At 47.9% G+C, this 24,175-nt stretch overlaps 1 protein-coding gene across 2 annotated transcripts in view; it reads right to left on the reverse strand.

Moving 5' to 3' along the window:
- Positions 1–24,175, reverse strand: part of FRAS1 (Fraser extracellular matrix complex subunit 1) — a 369,664-nt gene that overhangs the window by 213,411 nt on the left and 132,078 nt on the right. For both annotated transcript variants that reach the window (XM_081020604.1, XM_081020603.1), the window contains exons 3-6: positions 12,689–12,796; positions 10,904–10,996; positions 7,121–7,274; positions 5,468–5,601 (exon numbers count right to left, since the gene is read on the reverse strand). In XM_081020604.1, the coding sequence (XP_080876730.1) occupies positions 5,468–5,601; positions 7,121–7,274; positions 10,904–10,996; positions 12,689–12,796 (489 nt within the window). The remainder of the gene's footprint in view (positions 1–5,467; positions 5,602–7,120; positions 7,275–10,903; positions 10,997–12,688; positions 12,797–24,175) is intronic.

Genomic DNA, 24,175 nt, shown 5'->3' on the forward strand with positions numbered 1-24,175 from the left:
GCTCCATGACACGATGGACAGGGCAGACCCGGTGTCGATCTCCATGTCACATGGAGCTCCTTCAATGAGCACCGTGACGTTCAGCTTGCGTCGCGTAGGCGAGTCAGTTTGGCCAATCGTGGTTCCAGACGGGCAGCGGCAGTTGGTGAGAGCGAAACAACTTTCCTTGGCAGACTGGAGTGAAGACTTGGACTTGCGGATCTCCTGGGCGGAGCGTTCAGCAGCTTCTGAGGCCACAGTCTCCTCAATGGCTTTCTGTAGCGTGAGGTCTGGCTTGGCTAGGAGGCGCCGTTGCAGATGGATGTCCCGGACCCCGCAGACGATTCGATCCATCAGGGCATCGTCTAAGTCTCGGAACTCACAGTGCATTGCAGCCTGTCGCAGGGCGGTGGTGTAGTTGTTGATTGACTCCCCCTCTGCCTGGTTCTGGTGGTAGAACGCATGGCGGGCAGCAATCTTGGACGGCTTTGGTGCGTAATGGTTGCGGAGCTTCTCTTGGATCGTGTCCCATGGTGTTGCCTGGACTGCTTCAGGCGCAACCAACGCTCGGGCCGTCTCAAACACCTCAGGCCCACAGAGGCTGAGGAATAGGCCCCGCTTCCGATCCTTTGATACTGCTGTCAGCTCGTTGGCTTGGAGGTAGCAGTCGAACCGAGCGAGGTAGGAGTCCCATGATTCAGAGGCTGGCGCAAACGGCAGTAGAGGCACAAGTGAAGCCATGATTCCGATGCCGGCGTGAAGGGCGATGGATGGAACACAGTGCTCTAGCCAGAACAGTCAGCTCTGAATTGGTTCTGCCCAGTGATTTCGCTCAGTGATTTCGCTCTGTGATTCAGCTCAGTGATTCAGCTCAGTTCAGAGGCTGGCCGCATCTGGCTGTGCTCTGATGTCCATCCATCCCACCCTCGTCGCCAGTGTTGAGTCGTGGGTTGACATAGCAGCCGGCACAGCGATTTCTTCAAGTAGCTCTTTATTATGGTAAGCTGGAATAGAACTGACTGCGAACAGCTCAGCCGGCCTGTATTTATAGGCAGCCGGCTGTCAACATTGTAACCACAACAGCCCAGAGTTCCCGCCTAAAATAACTGGCGCGGACCTGAGTGAAAACTATCTACAGACCTGAGTGAAAACTATATACAGTATCCCCCTGTTGGCCCAGGGTGAAACTACACTACATAACAGATTCCATGGAGAAAAGCGAAGGTGCTAGTATCCTCAGATGATGCAGTGCCCATAGCACCCCATTCTACACTGTGCTGGCTTGAGGGTGGGCATTCTCATTCTTGTCTGAGGATGACTCCCTTGCAGGCTCTCCTACTGCACAGGAGCAAACAAATGCAGAATAGGCTACAGGCCCCAGAAAAACTGCTCATGGCTCTCCCAAGGGGCAGCAGCTACTTTTTATTATTATTATTTATTTAATCATTTTTCAATACAAACAACAACCGCAAAAGACACATACAACAAAAACCACAATAACACTAATAACACAATTTGACAATTCAGATTTGAATACACTGATATACCTATGACTACACCTTTTAAACAATATTTTCCCACCTCTCTCTCCTCCCCCCACTTCCCCCCACTATCCGCCTTACCGCTTAAATATTCCTTCCAGATTTCTTCATATTTATCCATTCTTAATTTGCGTCGACATGCAGTTCATTTGTATGCAGCTAATCTGTCCATATTATCAATCCATGTGCTCAATGGAATCTTTTTGCGGCTCTTCCAATTCATCAAAACAAGTTTTTTTGCTTCTAATATAGCACGGTACATCCATATTTTTTTTGACCCTTTGTAATCTCCCACGTTTCTGGAATATAATTCAGAATTCAATTCAATTTGTAGGGGCAGCAGCTACTTCAAAGAGAGCCCTGCCATCTCTGTCCCCATCTTGCGCAACTCAGCCAACAAGGGTACCCTCGGGAACTGCCCAAGGTCCCGTGAACCGCGTTGCCTTGTGCTGAGCCGGAAGAGTCTCTGGCAGTCATTGCCGCTTGCCCTGTGCACCCCCAAGCCCCAGCAAAACAGGGTAGCTGTCGTCCCTTGAAGAGGAGACAGGCCCAGCCTTTGCTGGCCCCCAAGGGACGCGGGTGGTGCTGTGGGTTAAACCACAGAGCCTAGGACTTGCCGATCAGAAGGTCGGCAGTTCAAATCCCCGCAACAGGGTGAGCTCCCATTGCTCAGTCCCTGCTCCTGCCAACCTAGCAGTTCAAAAGCGCAAAGTGCAAGTAGATAAATAGGTACCACTCCAGCTGTAAGGTAAACGGCGTTTCCGTGCACTGCTCTGGTTCGCCAGAGCTTAGTCATGCCGGCCACATGACCCGGAAGCTGTACGCTGGCTCCCTCGGCCAATAAAGTGAGATAAGTGCCGCAACCCCAGAGTTGGTCATGACTGGACCTAATGGTCAGGGGTCCCTTTACCTTTACTTTTAACCTCTAGGAGGCAATGGAAATCTTTCACTTTGGGAGAAGGAATGAAGCCGCGGCGTTGCCTTACTGATGGACACTTTGCCAGTACGGGAATGAAAAATGAGAGAGACGAATGAACAGGGTAGGAGCCTCACTGTTAAGGTTAATGCACTTTCCATTAGAGCCTCATCTTAGGAAATCTATCAAACCTTCTCAAAATTAGCTAAAGAGAGAATTGGGTTGCTGTTTCTGCGTTAACTCCAGAGGCCCGCAGGTCTGATTATTCACACCCTCCTTGTCTCACCAGTACATCTCTTCCACATTCTAATGACTGGCTGATTAAATAATAGTGTGAGCAGTGGCAAAGATGTGGGGTGAGATGAAAACGTTCAAGAATCTCCCATCAACTTGTCATGAAGCTCATTTCTTCCGACTCTTCGTGTTCTGCGCAGAGCATTTTTGCATGCTGCCTGAAAGCGGTTTTATGCTCTCGTCAGAAAACTGGCATTAATCCGTTAGAGGAAATAGGCTGGTTACATCTTTATGAACTAATCATCTGACATGACAATACCCTCTGAAAAAAAAGGTATTTGGCTGTTAACTGCCGTTAAATGTTACTGCGTTATAAATTATTCTAAAATTGGGAGGGGGGGTGAATCTAATAAAGGAACTGGGTATTACTAATATGAACACCTGGCTGCTTCCGACGCAGGTGAGAAGATGTGAAGAGAGAAAATAAATTTATGAGGATGAAGATTGTTTGCTGAATGCCTTCCCCGGCCAAGGTTTCAGCTGCTAATCTGGATGACTAAGCCCACATATCAAGGGCGCTGTTCAGTGAATGTAAAAAAGGAATGTGCAGAGCAGCAAAAAATAAAATAAAAGCAGCAACCTCCTGACACCAACTGTAATTTGGAGGGTGGTACTCAGCAATGAAGAATGGAAACTGGGATGTCTACAAATGAGATGGGAGGAAACGTAGCCGCCTTATTTCTTGGCAGGAACATTTTGTATTGATCTGAATAAAGGCCACACTCTGCCCCACCAAATCCAGCTTGTATGAAATCTGAGTGTGACCTAGGATTGTGTTCTTATAGGCAGCAAAGTTAAAATGGGTATACGTGACATGAGACTACTCAGGCCAATGGAATAAAAGCAGGTTAGAGACCCTACAATTTCAAAAGACCAAGGGGGCGACCACCTATGTGAAGGTTGGATTATTTAAAACCAACAGGAAGGCTGGTGTGGATGCAGGAAGGAAACAACAAAGGACACTGGAGAGAACTTGAAGAGGTGCTTCTCCAAAAATGGACGTGAGATGCTGAAGGAGGAAGAAGGCAGAGAAGATTTAAGACATCTCTTTTTGGGGTGTGGCCTATATTCAGGGGAAGCTTATATTTGGACCCAAAGGGATGTGGGTGGCGCTGTGGTCTAAACCAATGAGCCTCTTGGGCTTGCCAATCAGAAGGTCGGCAGTTCAAATCCCCGTGACGGGGTGAGCTCCCGTTGCTCTGTTCCAGCTCCTGCCAACCTAGCAGTTCAAAAGCACACCTGTGCAAGTAGATACATAGGTACCACTCCAGCAGGAAGGTCAACGGCATTTCCATGCACTTTGGTTTCTGTCACGGTGTTCTGTTGCGCCAGAAGCAGTTTGGTCATGCTGACCACATGACCCAGAAAGATGTCTGTGGACAAACGCCGGCTCCTTCGGCCTGAAAGCGAGATGATGCCGCAACGCCATAGTCACCTTTGACTGGACTTAACCGTCGTGGAGTCCTTTACCTTTTACCTTTTACTTATATTTGGACCCAATCAGAACATTATTATTATTATTATTATTTTAAGAAAGGTCACATTGCCAGAAAGTCTCTGTTTTCCAGAAATGGAGACCATAGCCATGGGCCACTGAGGAAGAAGTCCCTAATAATTGTTTCCCATAACAGGCTACAAAATTAACAGGGTGCTTTGGGGAAGGCATGGCTCTTAAAGCGGTACAAAAGTGCTTTAAATGTATAGTGTGGGTGTGACTTTAGTCTCTCCTGTATATCCTGTTTCTCTCCAAAGCTTAAGCACGCAAGTGTCTCTGTCTGTTCCCACACAAGTATCTTCTTATTCCATCCTCGTTTTGGCTTTTCTAATCAAAGCCTCATTGAACCTACTGTCAGGAGTTCAGCCTACACTCGAGTAGGACCTTGGCAGAGACACATGCCTGACTGGCATGTTCTCTCCCTCCTGGTCGATCGTTCGGGAGCTTCAAAAGCTTTCTTCAAAAGCGACCGATGCCAAGAGACATCGGCAAACTTAGGGATCCGCAGAGTCTTCGCAACTTGCGTGACAGACCTCAGCAACTCAGCATTTTGGCTAATCTACTTTATTTACATATAAACACACACGGAGCACTGCAACATGGTTTCCTCTCTCTCTCTAGCATTAGACAGCAAAGAGAAAAAGAACAAAGGACAATAGTCCCACTTCACGGAACACAGTAAGACAAACATCCTGTTTCCGTCACTTCCCACTTTGTGGAGTCAAAACATATACTGTCATGTGAAAGACAAAAATCCCATGACTGCAATCATGGAGCAGGAATTCTAACACCTACCTCTGCTCAAGGTGAATTGGTTCCATGTCCTCTAGAACCACGGTGGGGGCACCTTACTGTTATCAATAGTAATAGGACTGCAAACATTTTCTTGCTCGAAGAGGAGATTTAGCATCACATTGCAAGCAATGTAATGCATGTCATAATGCAGTCAAACTAAACTACATGACGTCGACATGAAGCCAAGCCAGAGTTAAGGCAATAACAGTTTTGCGCCATTCCTCTCTGAAACTGGGGAGTCATTTTGCAGGGTTGCAAAAGTTTTCATGAAATGCCTGCCCCCCCATTTTTTAAAGCTCAGCTCCAGTTAGTTACAGCAGAGGAAACAGATAAAGTTAAGACAATGCCTTGTTTTTTCAGTACCTGGATGACAAAGTTGAACATGAAAATAAATAATAACCATTTAAATAAATAAAAAGTTGAATAAAAAAGTTGTAAAGATCTTACCTCTTTACACAATATAGGCTGACAAACTACGGTGAAACACTGCGCAGTCCCGTTCCGACAGACACATCTGGCACACTTGCTGGGCTGCCAATCCTCACCATCTAGGTACGTTTGACCATCAAAAGAGCAAGGCTCTAAAAGGCATTGAAGACAATTGGTTTTTTCCTAGGTTCACAGAACATTCTAGAGCAGGGCTGGTGAACCTCTGGCCTCCAGATGTTCATAAAGCCTGGCTCCCCATCAGGCCCAGACAGTGTGCTGAACAGCCAGAAACGGTTCAAAAACATCTGGAAGGCCAAAGGATTCCTACCCCTATTCTAGAGTCCATGAGATTATACTCTTGGTTTTCCAAGAGCAATCTCACAACATCAGGCATATCTGTAACACTTCCATAGTTATGTTGTCCTCTGAATCTGTCCCTTGTGGTCAAGAAGGGATGCAGAAGCACATGGAAAGTCTTCTATTTCAAATGAGAAATGTGTGTTCCTCTGGTGGATCCCTATTTCCCCCCTTTCCCAAGAGTAAAATAATTTCGGAAGAATGGAAAGATGCCTTCCGCCATGAGCATCACGTTGAAGGGCAAAGGAGGGAAATAGGTTGTTGTTTTCATTTTGATTATATATGTTGTGGCTTTATATTTTGATTTTGTTCTGTGAACCGCCCTGAGACCTCCAGGTATACAGAGCGGTATATAAATTCTAATAATAATAATAATAATAATAATAATAGATTGTGCCTCCATTCCCAGTTTTCATGCTCTAAATTGCAAATCTGCATAGAATTGATGCACACACAACTGAACAAGCATGGAATTCTGCGTGATCTTGAAAGTTCCCTCATTAAAGGTATCGTGTTAATGCAAATCAGAGATCACACAGGAAGCCAGAAAGTCGGTCTTAAATGATGCATAAATGTGTGTTGCGGTCAATCCCTGCTGCTACATGTCTCCTCAGAAAGGCACATGGCCGGGGACATGCAAAGAAAGAGAGAGTCTGTGTGGTGTAGTGGTTAGAGTATTAGACTAGGACCTGGGAGACACCAGAGTAGCCATGAAGCTCACTGGGTGACCTACCTCACAGGGTTGCTGTGAGGATAAAATGGAGGGGAGAACTATGTACTCCACCTTGAGTTCCTTGGAGGAAAGGGATATAGATGTTTTAATAATGAAAGAGGCAGCTGTGAGCCACTGAGAGGACAGCCCAGCACAAAACAGGTTGCGGTGGAAAAAGGTGAGCCTAGGTTGGCATTTTCAGGTCACCAAAGTCAAGCCAAGAGGACACTATCAGCACGTAAATAATAATGATTCTTTGGCCTATTAAAATGCAGGGGGGGTTGTTTGTTAATATATTAGATATTTTTGTGTTTTTATATTGGAAACCACCCTCTAATCCCTCGATGAAGGGCAGTATAATAATAAAATAAAATAAAATAATATTTGGTTTAGCAATCAAATGGATGGATAGCTGGAGCGCCAGATTTTCCTCCCCTATTTAAAAGTGGCTGTATAAATCCTGCAATAAGCAACAGCTTATTGGACAAGCTTAGATTACATTTGGCTAAGCCGCGGCGACGGCAGCAAGTCTGCTTACGTTTTCAAGACAGGCAAATCCAGGGCGAATCCCCTCTCCCTTCACCACCCTTTTACTCACTCACCTCTGCTGCCGGCACACCGTGGGCAGCACTCTCCTTGCCTGGGGGGGCCCAATCCCTCGCAGGAAAGGGCAGGGCAAGCCTTGGGGGTGCAGGTGATTTCCCCATTGGCACAAGCGCAGGTCGTACATTCGGAGCCAGCCCATTCCGTACCATGCTGCAGGGGGAAACAGAGCGGAAAAAACACATACCTGTCAATTGTTGGCAACAGAGGAAGCTGCGGGACTTTGCTGGACTATATTTTCCCGTCTCCTAATCCCATCATGAAAGTGACGGCAAGGAAACCAGATCATTTGACTCTAAGGCGAGCCCTGCTAGATCAAAGACCAATAGTCCATTCGGGTCAGCATCCTTTTCTCCTAGGGGCCATGTGGGAAGCAGGACATGATGCAGAAAACTCTCCCCACCTGTGATTTCCAGCAATTGGTATTTAGAGGCACATTGCCCCCCCCCCCCAAAAAAGCAGAGGTACTATACAGCTGGCAATTATGGCTAGTAGCTGCTGAGGGTTTCACCCTCCATGAATTTGCCTCGTCCTCTTTAAAATCCATCCAAGCTACCACAGCATCTTCTATTCCGAACATACTTTTAAGAGTGTCCTGCTTCCCCAGGTGGTATTAAAACCTCAGGCACCCACATTTGGGTTTCCTTTTTTGGAAAGAAGAGATTGCTGGAGATTTAAGGTGTCTCTGTAATATTTGGAGGTGCACAGATTGGCTCCTACAAGCAGGAAACCCCACTGCCCCACCTCAGATTTCCAGAGAGAGGCAATTCTGAGTGTGCAGCTCCTACCTCGCTCACTCTCAGTCTGTTTCCCAGTCTGTGTTACACCATTCTTACTTGGTAAAGGTAAAGGGACCCCTGACCATTAGGTCCAGTTGCGGACGACTCTGGGGTTGCAGCGCTCATCTCGCTTTATTGGCCGAGGGAGCCAGCGTACAGCTTCTGGGTCATGTGCCCAGCATGACTAAGCTGCTCCTGGCGAACCAGAGCAGCACACGGAAAGGCCGTTTAACTTCCCGCTGGAGCGGAACCTATTTATCTACTTGCACTTTGACATGCACTTTGACTGCTAGGTTGGCAAGAGCTGGGACCGGGCAACAGGAGCTCACCCTGTCGCGGGGATTTGAAATGCCAACCTTCTGATCGGCAAGCCCAAAAAGCTCAGTGGTTTAGACCACAGTGCCACCCGCGTCCCACATTGCTTAGTTAGTAGGGGGAAAGATAAATCATCTACCTCCCACCCTGCTCAGATGGGTTTCAAACCCCCGGGTCTGATAGTCACTGTGACTCTACCACAGAAGAGGACACTGCTTTGCATAAAGTGTACATGTTCTAATGTATTATATGTATAGATGCAAATTTAGAAATACGCTGATTCTGGGATGTTTCTGCTATTCCCTGGCCACTGGTTCTGATAACGGACATTTTCCTAGCCAGAAGTCACTAAACTCCCTACAAAAAATATGGCCAGATCTGTATGGCAGGCTCGACCAGAACTCATAACAGCATCGCCCTTCCTCCTAGCCCTGGGTTGAAAATAAAGCCAGGCTCATATATTTTAATGTTTGCATTTGCTGCAATAATACTCTCGGACATACATTATAACTCGAACCATTATTGCCTTGCTTTAAAACTAAGGAGGACATTTAAATCTTTATATTCTGCCATGTTTCTCCATTTTATGTCCCCATTTAGCCAGCTGGCAAAGAACGCCCCTGCGAGACCCTTTAGATCTCAACTTTCTCTGTTGGCGAAGCAAGCAGAGGAAAAGTTATACAAGCAGCAAAGTGGGCAGAGACCAAAAGCGTAGAGCTGTAGCCGGTGAAATCGCTGTCCGAGCAGAACAGCTTCCGCTCATGCAATGGGATTTCCCATTCCTCTCCTTCCCCCGATGTGCCCACCATCACACTCCCAAAAAACTGATGTGCTCCAGAACAGACTGGTGGGTGCAGGGCGGCTGCTGTGGGATAGGAATATTTTGTTTACAGAAGTCGTTCTGCCCGCACAATGATGTAGTCCAACCCTCTCCAACGCAGGAATCTTTTGCCCAATGGGGGGCTTGAACCAACAGCTCTGAGATTGAGAGTCTCATGCTCAACCGACCGAGCCATCTGAACTGCAGCCTTTGAGGGATTCAGCCCATAAAAACTGTGCTTTCTGAGCCACACGAAAGGTCCATCCATGTCCAGTATTCTGGGCAATGGATGGCAGTCAGGTCCATTTAGCTTTCACAGCCAACTGCCCTATTGGACTAAGGATTGGGAAGCTGTGATCTAACAACATCTGGGGGTCCAAAACTCCCATCTTCCCAGACCACTGACCATTCTGGTGGGGGCTGGATTCCCAACAACGCACTGGAGGGATACATGTTCCCCATTGCTGTGTTGCATCCATTCTCTGTGAAAGCCCACCCTGTTGATTCTTTTTTTTCCTAATGGAAAGACAGGAAATACTAGAAAAACAACACTCTAATAATAGTCTAATCTAGAGTAGTGGCTGGTCCCTGTTTATCCCTAGCAAATAAAACTTGGAGATACACTGCCTCTGCACATGAGGGTTCCATAGCTGTCAACTTACAGATTTGAAAATAAGGGACCAGCAGCCTCGAAAATAAGGGATCAGCAGCCAAAATAAGGGATTTTCCAAGCACAGGTATGTTCAACTTCTGAGCCCCTCCAAGCCAAAGGCAGAAAGCCCAGCCAGCAGCCAAACAAAGCCTCAAGCGGTGGTTCCCACAGCGAAGCAACCCGACAAAGGGGATGCAGCAAGGAAAACCACCGTCACCTCTCCGCTGGGAAGCGCTGAGCAAAGGCAAGTCCCCACACAACGCGGCCGATTTGATCGGCACAAGGCATGCAAGCTCCACCCCCCCAGTCGTTCTTAGACTCCTTATTGGGTGAGCAACGCAGCCAAGCAACACAGTTGGAGCCTCCCACCTCCCTGGCCGGCAGGGAGGGAGGGAGAGGAGCTGCTTCCTTTGAAACCTGGGAAATTGAAGGGACATCATCAATAAGGGACAGCAGCGGGACACGGTGCTGGGATAAGGGACTTTCCCGCCAAATAAGGGACAGTTGACAGCTATAGGGTTCTATTTTCTGCTAGCATGGTGAAGACTCATTGACAGGCTTACTATTTGGAGCAACGGCTGCTTTCTGAAGAGATGTCTGCTGGCAGTCCTACGCTACTCCTTGCGAGACCCAAATTTTCGACAAATGGGAGAAACTACAATCAGCAAACAAATGAGATGATTAATGGTTCTTCCCCTATACTTATGCAATAAGCGAGCTCCTGGAAATGAACATACTCATATCCTCGCAGCGAAAATGCCAAGCTTGTGAAAATGACCCAGTTGGCAGCGAAAGTGCGCCAGTTATTATTATTTTTTCCCCCATTCCTCTTCTCATCTTTGGGTATCTGCCCAAAAGTTAATTTGCAGCAATAACTTTGGTTAGACCATGTGTGAAGCCGCCTAAGACTGCTCTGACCTAGTTCCCCGAATGGAAGAACTGGAGAAAAATCTAAGGCAGCCAAAGAATTGGCCGAGCGGATCAATGCAATGCTTTGTGGATATTAAGAAAGCCCAGCCATCAAGCGAACAGACTTCTCTCGGCCCGGCATACCAGACAAGCAGCTAGATCTCACTCAGATTGTGTTTCCCGCATGAAGTTCTCTGAATGTCTATCTGAAGCAGCAAGGCAAGGTCCCAAGAGGGAACGAGACAAGAGTTATTTCCAAGAAGAAAAGCCAACTGCAAGTTGAAAGGGATACACAAGAAATGCTCACCTCGTGGACCCGTCCTTCATGCTCACAAAATCCCTCCGTTTGCGAAACGCACTCAGGGCAGCAAGCGTTGGCAGGTGTTTGTAGCACTTCCCCCTGAACAAGAAAAAGCCATTCAGCGAGTGTCACAAATCCATCTGTCTAGAAAAGCCCATTCCTGGTATTCCAACACACAGTCTCAACAATATAGGCCTCCTCTGTCCAGAATGGAAAGGTGCAATAATAATAATATTTTTTTATTTATACCCCGCCCATCTGGCTGAGTTTCCCCAGCCACTCTGGGCGGCTCCCAATCGAGTGTTTCTAATCCTAGCATCCATAAGGATATTATTATTATTATTATTATTATTATTATTATTATTATTTTGTGGGGAGCGGTGTTCAATCTAACAAAAGAATGCAAATAGGAACTGAGCAGGGAGAGGAAGCAAGTCTCTTGTGCATTGTAGAGACCATATAACACAGGTCCTGAAAGACCTACACTGGCTCCCAGTACGTTTCTGAGCACAATTCAAAGTGTTGGTGCTGAATTTAAAGCCCTAAACGGCCTCAGCCCAGATACCTGAAGGAGCATCTCCACCTTCATCATTCAGCCTGGATGCTGAGGTCCAGCACCGAAGGCCTTCTGGCACTTCCCTCACTGAGAGAAGTGAGGTTACAGGGAACCAGGCAGAGGGCCTTCTCAGTAGTGGCGCCTGCCCTGTGGAACGCCCTCCCACCAGATGTGAAGGAAATAAACAACTATCTGACTGTTAGATGACATCTGAAGGCAACCTTGTTCAGGGAAGTTTTTGATGTTTGATCTTTTATCGTGTTTTTAAGATTCTGTTGGGAGCTGCCCAGAGTGGCTGGGGAAACCCAGCCAGATGGGTGGGGTATAAATAATAAGTTGTTGATGATGATGATGATGTGGGTGCCATAGGAGGTACCACTGGGCACCTGCCACATTGGTAACCCCTGTAATAAACTCAAGGCATAGAATCGTAGAATTGGAAGGGACCACAAGGATCATCTAGTCCACTCCCTTGCAATGCAGAAATATTTTGCCCAATGTGGGGCTCAAACCCACGACCATAAGATTAAGAGTCTCGTGCTCTACTGACTGAGCCACACTTTCAAACAAAGAAGAGACAATAGGAATATGCCTTAGATGGAGTTAAACCACTGGTCCATAGAGTTCAGTGCTGTCTGCATTGATTGGCACTGAATTGTACGTTTCCAAGCACAATTCAAAGTGTTGGTGCTGACCTTTAAAGCCCTAAACGGCCTCAGTCCAGTATACCTGAAGGAGCGTCTCCACCCCCATCGTTCAGCCCAGACACTGAGATCCAGCACCGAGGGCCTTCTGGCGGTTCCCTCATTGCGAGAAGTGAGGTTACAGGGAACCAGACAGAGGGCCTTCTCGGTGGTGGCACCTGCCCTGTGGAACGCCCTCCCATCAGATGTGAAGGAAATAAGCAGCTATCTTCTTTTTAAAAGACATCTGAAGGCAGCCCTGTTTAGGGAAGTTTTTGATATTTAATGCTGCATTGTTTTTAACACTTGATTGGAAGCCGCCCAGAGTGGCTGGGGAAACTCAGCCAGATGGGCGGGGTATAAATAAATTATTATTATTATTATTATTATTATTATTATTATTATTATTATCATCATCATCATCATCATCGTCGGCAGCAGCACTCCAGGGTTACAGGCAGAAATCCTTCCCAGTCCTATAAGGAGATGCCAGAAACTGAACTTGCCACGACCACTCCATTTCTCCACGCGGACGTCATTCCACTGCCTTACCTTCCCGAAGTCGCAGCGAGGGTTTTTGCAAACGACGCCTTTGCACAGGACAATGTCGCCATGGCAACTGCACTCCCGGCAGGAGTCTGGCTTCCAAGCGGTGTTGTTCTGCAAACAAGTCATAAGCTCGGAATTAAAATTGCATTAAAAAGCATGAACACTGCACGCAATTACGGGGCAGCAAAGAGTTCAAACGAATTAAAAAGGAAAAGGGCCCTTAAATATTGCAGAGGCAAACTTGGCAAGCCAAGTCTATCTGCTACACGCCGATTAGTACCCATGGCTGTAACAAGTCCAAAGCTATTCATTCCGTACTTCCAAAACATGTAATCAAAAGGCTCGGGCCGGCGATGAAAAGCAATCAATTCCAGCTGCAAAATAATTGATCCACCTAAGACCCGGTAGCTACAATCTGATTAGAGCTTCTCTTCCATCCAGCGACGGCTTCTATAAACAGACTCGAGCTGGGAATTTAACAGCCTCCAAAGGAGCTTTTGACGCTCCATTCATATTAAAATTAATGTGCTAGGAAAATTACCTGGGGTGTCAAACAGCTTCTATGTATGGGGAGAGGCGGGAAAGATCTGGAGTCCTCTGGTTGGAGAGGAGACAGGGAATGTATGTAAGAAGAGAGGAAAGTTCCCGAGCTGGAGGAGCAAGGAAATGTAGTCTTTGGAAAAATGATTTTTTGTAGGAGCGGCTTGGGGAAATTAAGGAGCCGAGGGAAAAAAACAGCATTTCCCCCCCTTTTCTCTTTGCACTTGATATACCCGAAAAGTAACTCCATTTTTGTGTGTGCGCTTCCAACTACCCTCTCAAAATTTCGGGACAGGGTGTTGCGTGGTGATTTCCGCCTCCCCCCAGTTGGAATAAAGACACAGGACACCTTTAGTTTAGGTTAACGGGCAAAAATTGGCCACAACTTTATTGGTTACAGGTAAGAGCGGTATTGACTTAGGCATTGGTCCTATCAGACTATCCGGCTTCAGCCTGTTAGCATGAAAACCGGAAAGGGTTAACACCAGCAGGGGGAGCCCTGCGATGCACATCAACTAGGAACTCCCCCGGGGTCACCGCTCGGGGGCGTGCTCTAGGCCCTGGCCTCCATAGGTTTCGGATGAGGCAACGCCCCCCGGAATCCTTTACTGGACTACCCTTCAATATCTGGGGGAGGAGATGGCGCTCCCCCCCCCAACACATCTACATAATAATACCCCTACCAATATCTAACTGCCAAAACCAAAGACGTTGTGACGATTTGCTACGAGGTAGGCAAAAAACCAAATGGCTGGTGCCAATTCGCCAAGTGGAAATCAGCTGCGTGGTCGAAAAGGGGAGATCCCGGGGCTGCGCCAGCCTTAAATGACCCAGGCCACACCTGACGCGGTTCGAGGATTCCCCTGATCCCCTGAAAGCCAGCCTTCGCGCGAGTGTTGGGGGCATAAGCCCGCCGCTGCTGCAGCAGCAGCAACACCACCTCCTCCTGATGTCGGAAGTGGCTTTGTCTTAAGCCCAATTCAAAAGGGGATGGGCATTTTCCAGCATCTGATCTAACTAAAGTCCTACACACCCACACAGATCAGATCATGTCCGCCAAGAAGGACCCCCAGTCTGAGCTCTAACGTTAGACTGCAGGTATCCAACCACCAACCCACACATTGAGTGATCCAAGTGTGAACCAACGGTATGCTCTGACATTTCTGTGTCATCTTTCCATGTTCTACTTGAGTTAACTAGAAGTTTCATGCAAACTCAGCCACAACATGCTTTTTAAAAATGAAAAGCAGTTTCAAGAAGGGAAATCCATGCACATACACATCACTTCTCTGCTCTAAGCAACCCTCTTTCATTTTTTTTTGTTAAATATTTTTTATTAATTTTCCAATAAAAAACATCCAATTAACATACCGCATCAAATCCTAATCCAATTAAAATAAAAAACTAAAATAAAAAGACCAAATTATCATCCAAATTATAATTATTAATTTTTAATAATTATTAATAAAAATAAGCAACCCTCTTTCAAAGCTGCATTTAAATAAATAAATAAAAGTGACACTGGGGGCACTTGCGCACATTTGCAATTTTCAGGTGGGATTCAGTCACAAGCCAGCAAATTCACAATATGGAACAGAAGATACATTTGGAGCTCTTGCTTTCTCCCACCACCCCGTAAAAACACGTCAGATAACATTTGCTTGATGCAAAATTGTCTAACGCCCCAGAAAACAAATCAGAATGAATGCTCAATAAACAGGTCGTTTGGAAGCAACCTGGGTATCAGTTATATGGATCTGCATGTTAGCTTCCATGGAAGGAGAATATATCAAGCTCAGAGCTCAGGCATTGTTGCTACTGCCACATCAGTTTCCTCCAATGCAGTGTCCACTTCATAGCGTAGCACTGCAGAGCTGTAAGGGACCACGGATGTCATCTAGTCCAACGCCCTGCAATGCAGGAATCTTTTTCCCAACGTGGCGCTCAAACCCAGGACTCTGAGATTTAAAACCTCACTTCCAGAGGGAGATGTTTCCCTGTGTTAAACACCACCCTTTCAGTCACACTGATATGCAGCTATAAGATCGGAGACTTCATTCCTTCGCAATGAAACAGTACATGAAACCGAGTCCTCTCTAATAAAGCTGATGAGAATATTAAAGCTAAATACTGCCACAGATCGGTGCAAATTTACAGCCCTGGAGCTCAGGAAATAAATGATACGGGAGAGGGGCCGTCATTTTTGCTCTGATAACATAACTGACCCAACGTGCAGCGGCAGGAGCAGTAACAGGGGTACCCTGAGAAAACTGTCTTCCTGGGGCTGATTTACTATACAGCTGCAGAATCAATTGAGGCCAAGTTATATGGGTGTCAAGCTCTGCCTAACTCGCACGCTGTATTTAATCCATTCCTGTGCCTTAAAAGAAAAAAAAAGGAGGGGTGGTGGTGGGATAAAGCTGTTCCGTGTCAGACACAAGGCTTTTTTCCAAAGATACCTGGAGAACACATACCTGCCCCCTTTGGAAGAATGATGCTCTGGTTTTGCGCCAGGATTAATGGCCTTACCTGGCTGCTCATTGCCATAGCTGTCAACTTACAGATTTGAAAATAAGGGACCAGCAGCCTTGAAAATAAGGGACCTGCAGCCTCAACTGTTCCAGGCACTCCAGTCTTCCTGCCCTCCTGCAGTCTGGTCAAACTCATGCTGGTAGCTTTGAGAACACTGTCCAACCAACTTTGTAACCAGAGGTTCAACTGAATAGAATCTGAATCACATGCACCACAAGGCCTATGCAGCCTCAACTTAAGATGACTCCCCGGCCTGGCTTTGCACTGCCAAGTTTGCAGCAGCACATGCAACAAAATGGCGTCCAGCATTCAAAAACCCCCTCAGCTTGCATTAACTAGCCACACACAAGGCATGCAAGCTCCACCCCCCAGTCGTTCTTAGACTTCTTATTGGGTAAGCAACACAGCCAAGCAACACAGTTGGAGCCTCCCTCCTCCCTGGCCGGCAGGGAGGGAGGGAGAGGAGCTGCTTCCTTTGAAATTTAGGGGACATCATTTAAGGGACATTTAAGGGACATCCATCAATAAGGGACAGCAGCGGGACATGGTGCTGGAATAAGGGACTGTCCCTTCAAATAAGGGACACTTGACAGCTATGCTCATTGCGTTCCTGTCCTTGCTCATCCCAGCAGTAAAGGGGTGGGCAGGGTGTCAACACAAGCAACAAGGGAGCTGAAGAAAGGCGCAAGGAGATTTCAGAAGTTGTTACGAAGACTCTTGCAGCCTGGTGCAGAGGGGCGATTGAACTGTCTGTAAGGAAGGTGACTGTTTTTTGTAGAGGATGGCAGTCTTGGGCCTCCAGCGTCCAGGTTCTGTTAGGGCACCAGTAGCAGCTGTGTGGTGGAGCAGAGCTTCAGAGGTGTCCTCCCAACACCAGCGTTCGCTGAAGCTTGTCAAAATGGGCCAAGTCATGGTTGTGTGCGCACTATCTCAAGACATGGTCCATGTCTTGAGTTAGCGCACACACCGTATCTGAATGTTCTGGGGTATGTGGTGTTCATACGGAGCCCCCGGTCGTCTCACGGACTATTGACCCGTACACCACTAATCCGCTGCCACCAACCAGGTCCTCTCTGGTAAAATTACTTCAGTCTCAGTCAGCTTCTCAATTAATAAATAAAAGTGTATTTTATTTCAGACACAAACAAAACATTTACAGCATTCCAAACGTTGTTGCTCTTTACTTTCTTAGTCTTATTTTCCTCTCTCTATCTCTGCTACCTCCCCCACACTCAAGAACCCCACTGCCCTAACTGTCTCTCTTTTACCAACTGCCTTTCCCAACCAGCCAACCCACGAAATCCAACCAACTACCCACCCACAACTCCCAACGAACTCCCTCAGAACTCCTCCCAGAACTGGTTTTATAGACCCACTGACTCCACCCCCCAGGTCCTGTCTGTGCAACCTATTTAACTATTTCCCCTCCAGCACTCTCTCATATATGTTAACGTCACATGGTAAGGGTACCAGGTGCCCTGTGTTGCCATAGCAACGTCAGCAATGTCAAGCGTATGACTTGCTGAGCCATTTGCCTTCCAATTGGTTCAGGAATGTATAATGGTCTCTAGAGACAACTTGCTTGCATTAAGCCCTGCTACAAATCTTGATGCTGTCCCATTTTCTGTCAGGGTCTGACACAGAATCCGTGAGAGTCAGGGGAAGAGGCTGTGGGTTAGCATGGTGATAGCATTACCAAATCTCTCTGTGCAAATGCATCTTTACTTCAAAGACCAGAAGAACTGGAGTGTCTTGTGTCTAGAGTAGCGTCATGTGTCTGGAGACAATGCTAGGATACTTGCAGACTACACTGGACTAGGCGGACCCCTAAGTAAGTAACAGGATTACTTAACACAAAATAGTTCACCCTTCGGTCAGGGGTAGAGAACCTTCTTTCTGCTCAGGGCCACATACCATGAGGCGTAATCTATTAGGGACCGTGTGGCGGAAGTGGGTGAAGTCAAAGCTGGTGATGGGTGGAGTTTTCTAGAGTAACTCATTGGAAACAAAGCACGACTTGCTTCAGTTTTCACCGTGGGTACCTCAGCTTCGAATGCCCAATCCTACTCAAGAGTAAGCCCCACTAGGTTTGATGCAGTAACTCTTAAATAAATAAATACAGAGAAGGCTTTCTTAATTGGAAAGCAACTCCCACTAGGGCTGGGCGATATATCGACATACAGTATTGTCCAAAACCAGTTTGAAGTCCATGTTGTGATACCGATTTTTTGCCCTGGCGATAACTTGCAAATCATGATGTTTGTGCATGTGCTATGCAAAAATCACAATATAGGGAAAACCATGAAGCCAGCCAATGCTTCTCTCAATTCCTGCAGCCCCTGTTAACTCTCTCCCCTGTCTCTTGCAGGGGGTAGCAAATCACAAGAGCAAGCACCAGTAAAAATTGTGATGCAGAGAAAACCGTGAAACCAGCCAATGCCTCTACATAGCTCCCTCCATCCTTATTTCAAACATCGTGATATTTGCGGTGTTTAGCTGGTGATATATCGTAATGTTGAAAACCAGATATCACTCAGCTCTAACTCCCATTGACTCCGACCATTTGCCATGTTGGCTGAAGCTGATGGGTGTCTAACAACATCTGGAAAGTTGCTGATGAGCCACGACTGACAGTCAAGGTGTCCCTATGCCAGTCAAGGTGTCCCTATGTTGGATGTATCTGTTGCAATGATCCTCAAGCTAGATGGTTACTAACTCCCAGTCCCAACTGCAAATCTAGACACCTTAGTGGAGAAGGGATTGGCCTAGATTGTTGTGGTGGCCTCCACATGACTAACCAAGGTGGACATCTGATGCATGCAACAGCTGCTTTCTCTTTCAACTTATCCTATGTTTCATGGGGCTGTATGAAAGCATTCATGCAGTGCCTAAAATGTAACTAGAGGCCAGCTCCTGGGATATGCTGGAATATGAACGCTGGGCATCTGTTTGATGGTATCTCTTTCACGGCATAGTGGAGGTGGGGGGAGAGGCACTGGTCAATAGTTGACGCAAATGGCAGTGGGGAGTTCATTCCTGATTTGTTGGTCAGCATCTGTGGGTACAGCTGAATGATTTGCACAAGGCAGGTGTGACCCCTGTGTCTGTCCATTTTGGGTCACCACCGTCATAAAGGGAAAGCGGTGGAAGTCATCGTCGCAAATCACTCTTGTGCATTAACTTGGAGGACTGCTTCTGATTACCACCATCAATGGGGACCAGGGCTGTTGCTCGACAGAAGAACATCTGCCTAGAAGATGCCAAGGGTTCAAGGTTCAATCTTTGGCATTTCCAAATAAGAACATATGAGCATACAGCAGTGGAGGCAGAGCATAGCTGGCAGTCACCAATAGCCCTTTCCTCCATGAATTTGTATTATGAACACTGGGAGAGACCATCATCTGAACCCTAGAGATCTACTGCCAGTCAATGCAAACACCACTAAGCTGGAAAGATGCAATGGTAGTGTCAGGAATGAGCCAGCTCCTAGTGGAACTTTACAGCCTGCTGCAGAACACAGAGTCTTAGATTTGACGCAGGCTGAGCAAAGAACACAGCAGTCAGTAGTGACTCCTTCAGACATTGGAATGCCGATTGCCAAGGGAACAACTGAGAGCAGGCTGGAATACAGCCAAAGCTCTCAGGAAGCTCAAACAGGCACAAACAGACACAGAGACAGTCTGTCAGAACAGGAAGAGGCTGGAGCTGATCCAATAAGTCCGAAGAGTCGGCAAATGGGAGGGCTGCTAGATAGGAAGCAGAACAAGCGACGTAACGGGCGACGGTCCAATATATTCTGTAAGAACCGGAAGGAGTCTTCAGAAGGGTCATCTTGAGTGATAATGCTATAATAATAATAATAATTTATTATTTATACCCCGCCCATCTGGCTGGGTTTCCCCAACCACTCTGGGTGGCTTCCAACTGAATATTAAAAACAGTACAGCATCAAACATTAAAAACTTCCCTAAAGAGGGCTGCCTTCAGTTGTCTTTTAAAAGTAAAATAGTTGTTTATTGCTTTGACATCTGCTGGGAGGGCGTTCCACAGGGCAGGCGCCACTACCGGGAAGGCCCTCTGCCTGGTTCCCTGTAACCTTGCTTCTCCAAATGAGGGAACCGCCAGAAGGCCCTCGGCACTGGATCTCAGTGTCCGGGCTGAACGATGGGGGTGGAGACGCTCCTTCAGGTATACAGGACCGAGGCCGTTTAGGGCTTTAAAGGTCATCACCAACACTTTGAATTGTGCTCGGAAACGTACTGGGAGCCAATGCAGTTCTCTCAGAACCGGTGTTATGTGATCCCGGCGGCCACTCCCAGTCACCAGTCTAGCTGCCGCATTCTGGATTAATTGCAGTTTCCGGGTCACCTTCAAAGGTAGCCCCACGTACAGCACGTTGCAGTAGTCCAAGCAGGAGATAACTAGAGCATGCACCACTCTGGCAAGACAGTCCGCGGGCAGGTAGGGTCTTAGCCTGCGTACCAGGTGGAGCTGGTAGACAGCTGGCCTGGACACAGAATTAACCTGTGCCTCCATGGACAGCTGTGAGTCCAAAATGACTCCCAGGCTGCGCACCCGGTCCTTCAGGGGCACAGTTACCCCATTCAGGACCAGGGAATCCCCCACACCCGCCCGCCCCCTGTCCCCCAAAAACAGTACTTCTGTCTTGTCAGGATTCAACCTCAATCTGTTAGCCGCCATCCATCCTCCAACAGCCTCCAGGCACTCACATAGGACCTTCACCGCCTTCACTGGTTCTGATTTAAAGGAGAGGTAGAGCTGGGTGTCATCTGCAGACTGATGAACATTCAGCACAAACCCCCAGATGATCTCTCCCAGCGGCTTCATATAGATATTAAAAAGCATGGGGGAGAGGACGGGATCCTGAGGCACCCCACAAGTGAGAGCCCAGGGGTCTGAACACTCATCCCCCACCACCACTTTCTGGACACGGCCCAGGAGAAAGGAGCGGAACCACCGTATAACAGTGCCCCCAGCTCCCAGCCCCTCTAGACGGTCCAGAAGGATGTTATGGTCAATGGTGTCAAAGGCCACTGAGAGATCCAGCAGAACTAGGAAACAGCTCTCACCTTTGTCCCTAGCCCACCGGAGATCATCAACCAGCGCGACCAAGGCAGTTTCAGTCCCATGGTGAAGCCTGAATCCCGATTGGAAGGGATCCAAATGGTCCGCATCCTCCAGGCGTGCTTGGAGTTGTTTGGCAACCACCCGCTCAATCACCTTGCCCAAAAATGGTAAATTTGAGACTGGGCGATAGTTGGCCAAATTGTCAAGGTCTAAAGATTTTTTTTAAGAAGCGGTTTAATGACTGCCTCTTTCAGCGGGTCTGTGAAGGCTCCCTCACAGAGGGAAGCATTCACCACCACGCAGAGCCCATCGCCCAGCCCTTCCCGGCTCGCTTTTATCAGCCAGGATGGGCAAGGATCAAGGAGACAGGTGGTCAGTTTCACTTGTCCAAGCAGCCTGTCCACATCCTCGGAGGTAACAGATTGGAATTGATCCCATGTAACAGGACTAGACAGAACTCTAGCACTCTCCCACCCTGGCCCTGCTCCCACGGTGGAGTCTACCTCCTTCTGAATCTGAGCGACTTTATCTGCAAAAAACTTTGCAAAAGCATTGCAGGAGATCTTGGGGTCCCTACCAGGCCCCGGTGGTGCAGGTGGTTCCGATAGATTGCGAACCACCTGAAAAAGTCTCCTGCTGCTGTTTTCTGCAGATGCAATGGAGGCGGTGAAGAAGGCCCTCTTCGCCGTCGCCATTGCCACTTGGTAGGCTCGACGTTGAGCTCTAGCCCGTGTCCGGTCTGATTCAGAATGAGTTTTCCGCCACCGGCGCTCTAGCCGTCTCAACGATTGTTTCATCGCCCTCAGCTCCGGGGAAAACCACGGGGCTGTCCGGGCTCCATGCAATCGGAGAGGGCGCTTCGGAGCCAGTCAATAGCCCTGGTTAACTCCGCATTCCAGAGGCCCACCAGGGAATCAGCTGAAAGGCCATCAGCTTGGGATAAAACATCCCCTACCACTCTCTGTAAGCCAATTGGATCCATTAAGTGGTGGGGGCGGACCATCCGAATCGGTCCCACCTCCCTGCAGAGGGGAAGGGTCGCGGAGAAGTCCAGTTGCACCAGGAAGTGATCTGACCATGGCACTTCTTTTGTTTCGCTTTTAGTTAATGTCAGATCACCAACATCCGTAGAGGTAAACACCAAGTCTAAGGCATGTCCGCAGCTATGAGTTGGGCCAAACTTATTCAGGGACAGCCCCATGGAGGCCATGCTTCCCACGAAGTCCCGAGCGGCCCCTTGTAAGGTCGTGTCGGCATGGATATTAAAATCCCCCAGGACAACCAAGCTAGGTGTCTCCAGGAGCATATCCGCCACGACCTGAAGCAGCTCGGGCAGGGAATCCTTGGTGCAGCGGGGAGGTCGGTACACCAATAGGAATCCTGTACTGCCCCTATTGCCCAACTTCCAGAACATGCACTCAGAGAACTGGGTCTTCCCAATAGGACGCCTGGTGCAGACTAATGACTTCCTAAAAATCACTGCAACCCCCCCCTCCCCGCCCACATGACCTGGGTTGCTGTGCGTAAGAGAAACCTGGTGGGCAAGCAGCGGCAAGGACAGGCCCATCTGCCTCATCCAACCAGGTCTCTGTCACAGATGCCAGGTCAAATCCTCCATCCACAATCAGGTCGTGGATGGCAGTGGTTTTATGCATCATTGACCTGGCATTGCACAGCAACACTTTCAGGTCATGTGGGTTTCCCTTGCTGATTCCAGTATCCTTCCGGTCAGGACCAGACCTGGAGGCAGGGATAGTCCTCAAACAATGACTAAACCTGCCTCCTCGGTAATGACATGGTCTGGTCTTAGCATAACTCCTCCTCTGGCCCGTGATCACTGAGATCGGGTGTCCCAATACATTCCCTCCTGTGGAACCTGCCCCAGCCATTCTATTGGCCGAGGCCCACTCCCAGGCAGCCCTGACCCTTCCCCTTAAAAGGCAAAATACAAACTATATAATAACTTAACAGAATAATAAAAATAGAAGCACAGCAAAAAACAATAGTGCTAAAATTAAACTATTCCCCACCCTAACTAAATACTTAACCAACGGCAAGCAGAAATACAATTATAAAATTATAAAACATTATAAACAACCACCACCACCATTTAAGGTGCAGCAAATTAAAAGCAGTTAAAACATTTAAAACCATTTTGTCACTTGCTGCAGGTAGTTGCTCAGGCCTCTAAACTGTAGTGGTGAGTGCAGGCCCCGCCCCCTAGGCCAGATGGAATTGGCAGGAGAGGGAGCGGTCCTCCCAACACTCACGGAGGCAGCAGCAGCAGCAGTGTCCCAGAGGCCTTGATGGAGGCCCTCAAGCTGTGGCGATGAGTGCAGGCTCCGCCCCCTGGGCCAGATGGCGTTGGCAGGAAAGGGAGCGGCCCACCCAGCACTCACTAGAGCAGCAGCAGCAGCAGTGCTGGCGGCTGTCTTAGAGCCATCTGGAGCTATCTGTTTGTTTTTGCAATAAGTCCTCCTTTTTAATTACCTACACTTACTGTGTTATCAAGCTGGGAACCTGGACTCCTGACAGGTAGCTTCCTATGTTCTTCCTCCATAGCAGATATCCCTTGTGGCTTTTACAGATTTCCAGTTTCCAGCACATAGACGATCATGCTTATGGTGAACATGTTCACATGTAGGTGACCGTGTCTTGTTTTTAATCTTCATATAGCACTTAGACAGCATCTTAAGAAGCAGAGACATCACCTTGCCAACAAAGGTCCATACAGTTAAAGCTATGGTTTTCCCAGTAGTGATGTACAGTGGTGCCTCGCAAGACGAAAAACTTGCTAGACGAAAGAGTTTTCCGTTTTTGCAGTCGTTCCGCAAGACGAATTTCCCTATGGGCTTGCTTCGCAAGACGAAACGTCTTGCGAGTTCTTGCGAGTTTGTTTCCTTTTTCTTAAAGCCGCTAAGCCGCTAAGCCATTAATAGCCACTAAGCCGCTAAGCCGTTAATAGCCGCTAAGCCCCTAATAGCCGCTAAGCCGCTAATAGCCGTGCTTCGCAAGATGAAAAAACCGCAAGACGAAGAGACTCGCGGAACAGATTAATTTCGTCTTGCGAGGCACCACTGTATGGAAGTGAGAGCTGGACCATAAAGATGGCTGATCGCCGAAGAATTGATGCTTTTGAATTATGGTGCTGGAGGAGACTCTTGAGAGTCCCATGGACTGCAAGAAGATCAAACCTCTCCATTCTTAAGGAAATCAGCCCTGAGTGCTCACTGGAAGGACAGATCCTGAAGCTGAGGCTCCAATACTTTGGCCACCTCATGAGAAGAGAAGACTCCCTGGAAAAGACCCTGATGTTGGGAAAGATGGAGG

This window comes from Podarcis pityusensis, assembly GCF_964106645.2.
Source record: "Podarcis pityusensis genome assembly, chromosome: 9".
Lineage (NCBI taxonomy): Eukaryota > Metazoa > Chordata > Lepidosauria > Squamata > Lacertidae > Podarcis > Podarcis pityusensis.